Source organism: Loxodonta africana, chromosome 18, assembly GCF_030014295.1.
Source record: "Loxodonta africana isolate mLoxAfr1 chromosome 18, mLoxAfr1.hap2, whole genome shotgun sequence".
In the NCBI taxonomy this organism is placed as follows: Eukaryota; Metazoa; Chordata; class Mammalia; order Proboscidea; family Elephantidae; genus Loxodonta; species Loxodonta africana.
This window is the reverse complement of record NC_087359.1, coordinates 68,371,460-68,383,511: the sequence shown is the minus strand read 5'-3', so window position 1 is coordinate 68,383,511 and position 12,052 is coordinate 68,371,460. Positions and strand designations below refer to the sequence as shown.

The 12,052-nt window shown below is 37.4% G+C and overlaps 1 protein-coding gene across 2 annotated transcripts in view; it reads right to left on the bottom strand.

Annotated features, from left to right (window-relative positions):
* The window catches only part of NUP88 (nucleoporin 88), a 59,141-nt gene that overhangs the window by 15,371 nt on the left and 31,718 nt on the right, over positions 1–12,052 (bottom strand). For both annotated transcript variants that reach the window (XR_010318440.1, XM_003416867.4), the window contains exon 8: positions 3,720–3,818. Coding sequence is in view for 1 of the 2 variants with exons in the window: in XM_003416867.4 (XP_003416915.1) it covers positions 3,720–3,818 (99 nt within the window). In the remaining variant the exon portion in view is untranslated. The remainder of the gene's footprint in view (positions 1–3,719; positions 3,819–12,052) is intronic.

The window sequence follows — 12,052 nt, the reverse complement described above, 5'->3', positions numbered from 1 at the left end:
TGTGGTCTGAGAAGATGCTTTGTAATAATATTTTGATGTTTTGGACTCTGCAAAGGTTTGTTTTATGACCTAATATGTGGTCTATTCTAGAGAATGTTCCATGTGCGCTAGAAAAAAAAGTATACTTTGCAGCAGTTGGGTGGAGAGTTCTGTATAAGTCAATGAGGTCAAGTTGGTTGACTGTTGTAATTAGGTCTTCCGTGTCTCTGTTGAGCTTCTTACTGGATGTCCTGTCCTTCTCCGAAAGTGGTGTGTTGAAGTCTCCTACTATAATTGTGGAGGTGTCTATCTCACTTTTCAATTCTGTTAAAATTTATGTATCTTGCAGCCCTGTCATTGGGTGCATAAATATTTAATATGGTTATGTCTTCCTGATCATTTGTCCCTTTTATCATTATGTAGTGTCCTTCTTTATCCTTTGTGGTGGATTTAAGTCTAAAGTCTATTTTGTCAGAAATTAATATTACTACTCCTCTTCTTTTTTGCTTATTGTTTCCGTGATATATTTTTTTCCATCCTTTGAGTTTTAGTTTGTTTGTGTCTGTAAGTCTAAGGTGTGTTTCTCGTAGGCAGCATATAGACAGACCGTGTTTCTTTATCCAGTCCGAGACTCTCTGTCTCTTTATTGGTGCATTTAGTCCATTTACATTCAGAGTAATTATAGATAAATAAGTGTTTAGTGTTGTCATTTTGATGCCTTTTTATGTGTGTTGTTGACAATTTCATTTTTCCACTTACTTTTTTGTGCTGAGACTTTTTCTTAGTAAATTGTGAGATCCTCACTTTCGTAGTGTTTGACTTTATGTTTGTTGAGTCGTTACGTTCTTCTTGGCTTTTACCTTGAGTTATGGAGTTGTTATACCTCTTTGTGGTTACTTTATTATTTACCCCTATTTTTCTAAGTAAAAACCTAACTTGTATTGTTCTATATCGCCTTGTATCACTCTCCATATGGCAGTTCTGTGCCTCCTGTATTTAGTCCCTCTTTTTGATTACTGTGATCTTTTACATACTGACTTCCGTGATTCGCTGTTATGAGTATTTTTTTTTTTTTAATTAATCTTAATTTGTTTTTGTGATTTCCCTATTTGAGTTGATATCAGGATGTTCTGTTCTGTGACCTTGTGTTGTACTGGTATCTGATATTATTGGTTTTCTGACCAAACAATATCCTTTAGTATTTCTTGTTGCTTTGGTTTGGTTTTTGCAAATTCTCTAAACTTGTGTTTATCTGTAAATATCTTAATTTCTCCTTCATATTTCAGAGAGAGTTTTGCTGGATATATGATCCTTGGCTGGCAGTTTTTCTCCTTCAGTGTTCTGTATATGTCGTCCCATTCCCTTCTTGCCTGCATGGTTTCTGCTGAGTAGTCTGAACTTATTCTTATTGACTCTCCCTTGAAGGAAACCTGTCTTTTCTCCCTGGCTGCTTTTAAAATTTTCTCTTTATCTTTGGTTTTGGCGAGTTTGATGATAATATGTGTTGGTGTTTTTCTTTTTGGATCAATCTTAAATGGGGTTCGATGAGCATCTTGGATAGATATCCTTTCGTCTTTCATGATGTCAGGGAAGTTTTGTGTCAGGAGTTCTTCAACTATTTTCTCTGTGTTTTCTGTCCTCCCTCCCTGTTCTGGGACTCCAATCACACGCACGTTATCCTTCTTGATAAGAGTCCCACATGATTCTTAGGATTTCTTCATTGTTTTAAATTCTTTTATCTGATTTTTTTTCAGCTATGTTGGTGTTAATTCCCTGGTCCTCCAAAAGTCCCAGTCTGCATTCTAATTGCTCGAGTCTGCTCCTCTGACTTCCTATTGCGTTGTCTAATTCTGTAATTTTATTGTTAATCTTTTGGATTTCTACATGGTGTCTCTCTATGGATTCTTCCAACTTATTAATTTTTCCACTATGTTCTTGAATAAGCTTTTTGAGTTCTTCAACAGTTTTATCAGTGTGTTCCTTGGCTTTTTCTGCAGTTTGCCTTATTTCGTTTGTGATGTCTTGAAGCATTCTGTAAATTAGTTTTTTATATTCTGTATCTGATAATTCCAGGATTGTATCTTCATTTGGGAAAGATTTTGATTCTTTTGTTTGGGGGGTTGTAGAAGCTGTCATGGTCTGCTTCTTCATGTGGTTTGATATGGACTGCTGTCTCCGAGCCGTCACTGGGAAACTAGTTTTTCCAGAAAATCTGACTGGGACGCTGGCTCCAGGTTCCGAAAACAATCGCTGCTTCCCCGTATTTGTTCGTTTTCCGTCTAAATCTGTGTTTGTTGTTCAGGGTTCGTAGATTGTTATGTACGTGATCAATTCACTTGTTATTCCAAGTCTTTGTTGCAAGAGGGATCTGAGGTAGCGTCTACCTAGTCCGCCATCTTGGCCCCGCCTCCACTCATTGTTTTTTGAGCCAATTGTTATCTAGCTACCAGGTAATCTCGGCAGTTAATTTCGGTTCAAGGTTTGAAGTTAGGTCAGAGCAACAGTCTTGTGGAATCCTCCTGTGTCAACCACTCCAGTAGGTCTGGTTTTTCTTTTTCTTTTTTTTAGGAATTCGAGGTTCTGTTCCCCATTCTTTTGCCATTCTATCAGGGCCCATCTATTGTGGCTCTGAGTAGAATGGTCAGTAGTGGTAGCCAGGCACCATCTAGTTCTCCTGGCCTCAGGGCAGATGAGGCTGTGGTCCCCCCCTGACATCCTGATTTTAGTCCAGTGAAACCTGTGTAGGATTTGAAATCTACAGGACTGAAAGATAATGTGTTGTTCTAAACCACTAAGTTTGTGATTTATTACAGCAAAATAGAAAACAAATAAAAAATTCAGTCTTTCACCATTAAGTATGATATCCGCTATCATTTTCTCATAAAAAAAAAAAATAGATGCAGCTTTATCAGGCTGAGTGTTGAACAGTTTTAACATGAATCTGTTGGATTTTGTCAAATGCTTTTTCTACATTTGTTGAGATGATCATATGGTTTTTTTCCTTTTTTTGAACTGATGCAGTGTAATAAAAGTAATTGACTTTTGGATGTTAAATCAACCTTGCATTCTGGGGATAAATTCCACTTGGTCACGGTGTATAATCATTTTTACATATTGCTGAATTCAGATTGATAGTATTTGCTGAGAGTTTTTGCATCTATATTCATAGGAGACATTGGCTTGTAATTTTCTTTTCTTGGGTGTCTTTGTCTGGTTTTAATATCAGGGTAGTATCGACCTCACAGAATGAGGTGGGATGAGTTTGTGAAGAACCAGTATTAATTTTTTTTTTAAATGTGCAGTCATCTGGTCCTGGGCTTTTCTTTTTAGGTAGTTTTTTGATTACTAATTTGATCTCTTTATTTCCTATACGTCTATTCAGATTTCCCATTTCTTCCTGAGTAAATTTCAGTAGTTTGTGTCTTTCTAAGAATTCCTGCATTTCATTTAGGTTATCTAATCTGGCATATAGTTGTTCATAATATTCCCTTATAATCTTTTTTATTTCTATTCTGTAACGCCAGTAGTAATATTCCCTGTTTTATTTGTTACTGTAGTAATTTGAGTCTTCTCTCCTTTTTTCTGGGTCAGTCCAGCTAAAGGTTTGTCAATTTTGTTAAATTTTTCAAAGAACCAACTTTTGGTTTTACTGGTTTTTCTCTATTATTTTTCTATTCCAAATTACTTTTTAATAGAACCCGTGAAACCTACTTAAAAATACAAAAAATCAGTACACTCACCTGATCCAAGAAATTTGTGAAGTTTATGAATCCAAGCTAGCCCAACACTATGTACACCAGCTTCATGAGTACAGTGATATCTTGAAGGACATTTGGGATCTGCAAATTCAATCATTTAATGATACAGATGTAGTCATTAGAAAATTGAAAAAAACCCACCCCAGTCACCTACAAACACATTTGGTGACAGAAGTGATGGAAGGTCTACAAAAACTTCATACTCTGGCACTGCTTTCAAGGAATTTGACATTTTTAAATTTGAATTTCATTTCTGAATATATTTTAAGTATTTAAAACACTATATTTAATACATACTGTCCAAATATGTTATTTTCTAAACATTAACACAATGGAGTTCGCCAAAACACTAACACCTGATGTCAGGTCTCTCCATGTCTGTGCATTTATTTAAAGTTCTTAAAAGTAAAATGGTAGGAATTTGGCAAGATGGCTGACTAGGTAGAAACTACCTCGGATCCCTCTTGCAACAAAGACTCAGAAAAACAAGTGAATCGATCACATACATGACAATCTACGAACCCTCACCATCAAACACAGATCTAAAGAGTTGACCTGAATGACAGAGACTGAGAACGAACAACCACGGGGAAGCAGCGACAGTTTTCGGAGACTGGAGCCAGCGCCCCAGTCAGGAAACCTTGGTGCTGGGCTTTGGACTGGGTGCAGGGGAGCTGAGCATGGCATCCTGTGACAGCGCAAACATGGGGTGCAGCCCTAGCCCCATGAACTGACCTCAGGGGAAGCCCAGCCAGTGCACGCAGGCAGCGCAGCGACGCGGCTGATGGGAGGAGAAGTCACCGGGAGGCAGCGACTGGTTTTGGAGCCGGGAGTGCGGAGTCCCAGCCGGGGAACCTTGGCGCTGGGCTTTGGACTGGGAGCTGAGGAACTAACCACGACTCTGAGACAGCGCAAGCACGGGACGCGGGCCTGACCCTAGGGGCCAATCTCTACCCAGCCAGTGAGCACAGCCCCCGCTCGGGAATCTCAGATAAAACAGTCATCCCAAGCAAGATAAGTCTATATTCCGGGGTGCTATTCTCTCCTATTTATCTGAACCCTCCCCTCCCCTTCCCAGGCAGCTTCATTAACATTGGAATTTCCTGAGCCAGAGAGTGAACTGCGCTGCAGGTTTTTCTTTCCTCTTTTTTTTTTTTTTTTGGTCTTTTCCTAACCCATTCTCCTGGCCTGAGAGAAGCAGCTACAAAAAACCCAGGGACCAAAAATCCTTCCCTAATTGGACTAAAAACACAGAACCAGCTCCAGCCAAGCATACGTGATCCACAGTCTCGGGCTTTCATCCCTACAAGGAACAAGGTGGATATTATAATGCAAAGGCATTCCTTGTAGGGATCTGACTGTAATTGTTTTAGCAGATTACTGGAAAGACAAGTTTCCCAGGTATGATATCTCTGCATATTCAACAGATCCCTCACTGACCCACAACAGGGAACTGAGGGCTGAAGCTCCCCCCAGACCACCGAGCCTCCTGCCTTAGGGGTCTAAGGAGGGTGACACCTACCAATCTGTACAGGTACTTGCATTGGGGGCCTAAGGTACAGGTGCAGAGCCCACCCACCAAGGTGCTTTAGGAATAGAGACACACCTACCTCACTGACACTTGGGGGAAGCCTGTCAGCATCCTGCCACCCCCGGAGCGTGAACCCCTGCTGCTACTAGAATCTGGTGCTCACAACTATCACCACTACTTCTCTAGGTGGATAGGTGACAGTCTGCACCACACACTTAATGACCCAAAATCAGATTCTACTCAAGAATAGAGAATGGACTCAGGCTTACATATCTGGTAACAGCCCAAAAACAGCTGGTAATAGGACAAAAGTGAGTCAAGGGCTACAACAATCAAGACAGCATAATCTAGTAGCCCATCTACGTATACTGAAAGAAAACAAAACAAGATAAGATTCAGTGAGCAAATATAGAATAAATCACTACAATATCTTCGTGATGGCTCGAAGACAGCAGTCGATATCAAACCACATAAAGAAGCAGACCATGATTGCTTCTACAACTCCCCAAACTAAAGTATCAAAATCTTTCCCAAATGAAGATTCAATCCTGGAATTGCCAGATACAGAATATAAAAAACTAATTTACAGAATGCTTCAAGACATCAGGGATGACCTCAGAAATGAAATAAGGCAATGTACAGAAAAAGCCAAGGAAGACACTGATAAAGCAGTTGAAGAACTCAAAAAGATTATTCAAGAACATAGTGGAAAAATTAATAAGTCACAAGAATCCATAGAGAGACAGCATTCAGAAATCCAAAAGATTAACAATAAAATTATAGAATTAGACAACGCAATAGGAAGTCAGAGGAGTACACTCGAGCAATTAGAATGCAGAGTGGGAGATCTGGAGTACCAGGAAATTGACATCAATACAGCTGAAAAAAAATCAGATAAAAGAATGAAAAAAAAAAATGAAGAATCCCTAAGAATCATGTGGGACTCTATCAAGAAGGATAACGTGTGTGTGATTGGAGTCCCAGAACAGGGAGGGAGGACAGAAAACACAGAGAAAATAGTTGAAGAACTCCTGACACAAAACTTCCCTGACATCATGGAAGACGAAAGGATATCTATCCAAGATGCTCATTGAACCCCATTTAAGATTGATCAAAAAAGAAAATCACCTAGACATATTATCATCAAACTTGCCAAAACCAAAGATAAAGAGAAAATTTTAAAAGCAGCCAGGAATAAAAGAAAGGTCTCCTACAAAGGAGAATCAATAGGAATAAGATCAGACTACTCAGCAGAAACCATGCAGGCAAGAAGGCAATGGGATGACATATACAGAGCACTGAAGAAGAAAAACTGCCAGGCAAGGATCATGTAACCAGCAAAACCCTCTCTGAAATATACAGGTGAAATTAAGACATTTACAGATAAACACAAGCTTAGAGAATTTGCAAAAACCAAACCAAAGCTACAAGAAATACTAAAGGAAATTGTTTGGTCAGAAAACCAAAAATATCAGATACCAGCACAACACAAGGTCACAGAACAGAGCATCCTGATATCAACTCAAATAGGGAAAGCACAAAAACAAATTAAGATTAATTAAAAAAAAAAAAGCTCAAAACAGGGAATCACGGAAGTCAATATGTAAAAGATCACAATAATCAAAAAGAGGGACTAAATACAGGTGGCACAGAACTGCCATATGGAGAGGGATACAAGGTGATATACAACAAGTTAGGTTTTTACTTAGAAAGATAGGGGTGAATATTAAGGTAACCACAAAGAGGTATAACAACTCCATAACTGAAAACAAAAACCAACAAAAACATAACGACTCGGCAAACATAAAGTCAAATACTATGAAAATGAGGAACACGGAATTTACAAAGAAAAACATCTCAGCACAAAAAAGTAAGTGGAAAAATGAAACTGTCAACAACACACATAAAAAGGCATCAAAATGACAGCACTAAACATGTACTTATCTATAATTACGCTGAATGTAAATGGACTAAACTCAACAATAAAGAGACAGAGAGTCTCGGACTGGATAAAGAAACACAATCCATCTATATGCTGCCTACAAGGGACACACCTTAGACTTAGAGACACAAACAAACTAAAACTCAAAGGATGGAAAAAAATATATCAAGCAAACAATAAGCAAAAAAGAGCAGGAGTAGCAATATTAATTTCTGACAAAATAGACTTTAAACTTAAATCCACCACAAAGGATAAAGAAGGACACCACATAATAATAAAAGGGACAATTGACCAGAAAGATATAACCATATTAAGTATTTATACACCAATGACAGGGCTGCAAGATACATAAAACAAACTTTAACAGAACTGAAAAGTGAGATAGACACCTCTACAATTATAGTAGGAGACTTCAACACACCACTTTTGGATAAGGACAGGACTTCCAGTAAGAAGCTCAATAGAGACATGGAAGACCTAATTGCTACAATCAACCAACTTGACCTCATTGACTTATACAGAACACTCCACCCAACTGCTGCAAAATATACTTTTTTTTTCTAGCGCACATGGAACATTCTCTAGAATAGATCACATATTAGGTCATAAAACAAACTTTTGCAGAATCCAAAACATCAAAATATTACAAAGCATCTTCTCAGACCACAAGGCCATAAAAGTGGAAATCAAAAACAGAAAAACTAGGGAAAAGAAATCAAATACTTGGAAAGTGAACAATACCCTCCTGAAAAAAGACTGGGTTATAGAAGACATTAAGGAGGGAATAAAGAAATTCATAGAATGCAACGAGAATGTAAATACGTCCTATCAAAACCTCTGGGACACAGCAAAAGCAGTGCTCAGAGGTCAATTTATATCAATAAATGCACACATACATAAAGAAGAAAGAGCCAAAATCAGAGAACTGTCCCTACAACTTTAACAAATAGAAAGTGAGCAACAAAAGAATCCATCTGGCACCAGAAGAAAACAAATAATAAAAATTAGAGCTGAAGTAAAAAAAAAAAAAAAAATGAATTAGAGAACAGAAAAACAATTGAAAGAATTAACAAAGCCAAAAGCTGGTTCTTTGAAAAAATTAACAAAATTGATAAACCACTGGCCAGAGTGACTAAAGAAATACAGGAAAGGAAACAAATAACCCAAATACGAAACGAGATGGGGAGGCGGGGCCAAGATGGCGGACTAAGTGGACACTACCGCGGATTCCTCTTGCAACAAAGACTCGGAAAAACAAGTGAATCGATCACATATACAACAATCTACGAACTCTGAACAACAAACACAGACTTAGAGACGGAGAACGAACAAATACGGGCGGACAGCGATCGTTTTCAGAACTAAGAGCCAGCGTACCAACTGATTACCTGAAAAATCTAGTTTCCCAGTGATGGCTCGGAGACAGCAGTCCATATCAAACCACATAAAGAAACAGACCATGACAGCTTCTCCACCCCCCAAACAAAAGAATCAAAATCTTTCCCAAATGAAGATACAATCCTGGAATTATCAGATACAGAATATAAAAAACTAATTTACAGAATGCTTCAAGATATCACAAATGAAATTAGGATAACTGCAGAAAAAGCCAAGGAACACACTGATAAAACTGTTGAAGAACTCAAAAAGCTTATTCAAGAACACAGTGGAAAAATTAATAAGTTGGAAGAATCCATAGAGAGACACCATGTAGAAATCCAAAAGATTAACAATAAAATTACAGAATTAGACAACGCAATAGGAAGTCAGAGGAGCAGACTCGAGCAATTAGAATGTAGACTGGGACTTCTGGAGGACCAGGGAATCAACTCCAACATAGCTGAAAAAAAATCAGATAAAAGAATTAAAAAAAATGAAAAAACCCTAAGAATCATGTGGGACTCTATCAAGAAGGATAACTTGCGAGTGATTGGAGTCCCAGAACAGGGAGGGGGGACAGAAAACACAGAGAAAATAGTTGAAGAACTCCTGACACAAAACTTCCCTGACATCATGAAAGACGAAAGGATATCTATCCAAGATGCTCATCGAACTCCATTTAAGATTGATCCAGAAAGAAAAACACCAAGACGTATTATCATCAAACTTGCCAAAACCAAACACAAACAGAAAATTTTAAAAGCAGCCAGGGAGAAAAGACAGGTTTCCTTCAAGGGAGAATCAATAAGAATAAGTTCAGACTACTCAGCAGAAACCATGCAGGCAAGAAGGGAATGGGACGACGTATACAGAGCACTGAAGGAGAAAAACTGCCAACCAAGGATCATATATCCAGCAAAACTCTCTGAAATATGAAGGAGAAATTAAGATATTTACAGATAAACACAAGTTTAGAGAATTTGCAAAAACTAAACCAAGACTGCAAGAAATGCTTAAGGAGATTGTTTGGCCTGATGACCAATAATATTAGGTACCAGCACAATACAAGGTCAGAAAACAGAACGTCCTGATATCAACGCAACTGAGATAGGGAAAGCACAAAAACAAACAAAGTAAGATTAATTCTAAAAAATAAACAAAGAAACAAAATAATACACATAACAGGAAATCATGGAAATCAATAGATAAACGATGACAATAATCAAAAAGAGGGACTAAATATAGGAGGCATTGAACTGCCAGATGGAGAGTGATACAAGGCGATATAGAACGATACAAGTTAGGTTTTTACTTAGAAAAATAGGGGTAAATAATAAGGTAACCACAAAAAGGAATATCAATTCCATAACTCAAGAAAAACGTAACGACTCAACAAACATAAAGTTAAACATTATGAAAATGAGGATCTCACAATCTACTAAGAAAAACGTCTCAGCACAAAAAAGTATGTGGAAAAATGAAAAGGCCAACAACACACACGAAAAGGCATCAAAACGACAGCACTAAAAACATATTTATCTATAATTATGCTGAATGTAAATGGACTAAATGCACCAATAAAGAGACAGAGAATCACGGACTGGATAAAGAAACACGATCCATCTATATGCTGCCTACAAGAGACACACCTTAGACTTAGAGACACAAACAAACTAAGACTCAAAGGATGGAAAAAAATATATCAAGCAAATAATAAGCAAAAAAGAAGAGGAGTAACAATATTAATTTCTGACAAAATAGACTTTAGACTTAAATCCACCACAAAGGATAAAGAAGGACACTATATAATGATAAAAGGGACAATTGATCAGGAAGATATAACCATATTAAATATTTATGCACCCAATGACAGGGCTGCAAGATACATAAATCAAATTTTAACAGAATTGAAAAGCGAGATAGACACTTCCACGTTTATAGTAGGGGACTTCAACACACCACTTTCGGAGAAGGACAGGACATCCAGTAACAAGCTCAGCAGAGACACGGAAGACCTACTTAAAACAATCAACCAACTTGACCTCATAGACTTATACAGAACTCCCCAGCCAACTGCTGCAAAATATACTTTTTTTTCTAGTGCACATGGAACATTCTCTAGAATAGACCACATATTAGGTCACAAAACGAATCTTGGTAGAATCCAAAACATCGAAATATTACAAAGCATCTTCTCAGACCACAAGGCAATGAAGCTAGAAATCAATAACAGAAAAACTAGGGAAAAGAAATCAAATACTTGGAAAATGAACAATACCCTCCTGAAAAAAGACTGGGTTATAGAAGACATCAAGGAGGGAATAAGGAAATTCTTAGAAAGCAATGAAAATGAAAATACTTCCTATCAAAACCTCTGGGACACAGCAAAAGCAGTGCTCAGAGGCCAATTTATATCGATAAATGCACACATACAAAAAGAAGAAAGAGACAAAATCAGAGAACTGTCCCGACAACTTGAATAGAAAGTGAGCAACAAAAGAACCCATCAGACACCAGAAGAAAACAAATAATAAAAATTAGAGCTGAACTAAATGAATTAGAGAACAGAAAAACAATTGAAAGAATTAACAAAGCCAAAAGCTGGTTCTTTGAAAAAATTAACAAAATTGATAAACCATTGGCCAGACTGACTAAAGAAAAACAGGAAAGGAAACAAATAACCCGAATAAGAAACGAGAAGGACCACATCACAACAGAGCCAAATGAAATTAAAAGAATCAGATTACTACGTAAAATTGTACTCTAATAAATTTGAAAACCTAGAAGAAATGGATAAATTCTTGGAAAAATGATACCTACCTCAACTAACACATTCAGAAGTAGAACAACTAAATAGACCCATAACAAAAAAAGAGATTGAAACGGTAATCAAAAAACTTCCAACAAAAGAAAGTCCTGGCCCAGACGGCTTCACTGCAGAGTTCTACCAAACCTTCAGAGAAGACTTAACACCACTACTACTGAAGGTATTTCAAAGCATAGAACAAGACGGAATACTACCCAACTCATTCTATGAAGCCACCATCTCCCTGATACCAAAACCAGGTAAATATATTACAAAAAAAGAAAATTTTAGACCTATATCCCTCATGAACATAGATGCAAAAATCCTCAACAAAATTCTAGCCAATAGAATCCAACAACACATCAAAAAAATAATTTACCCTGATCAAGTGGGATTTATACCAGGTATGCAAGGCTGGTTTAATGTCAGAAAAACCATTAATGTAATCCATCACATAAATAAAACAAAAGATAAAAACCACATGATCTTATCAATTGATGCAGAAAAGGCATTTGACAAAGTTCAACACCCATTTATGATAAAAACTCTTACCAAAATAGGAATTGAAGGAAAATTCCTCAACATAATAAAGGGCATCTATGCAAAGCCAACAGCCAACATCACTCTAAATGGAGAGAACCTGAAAGCATTTCCCT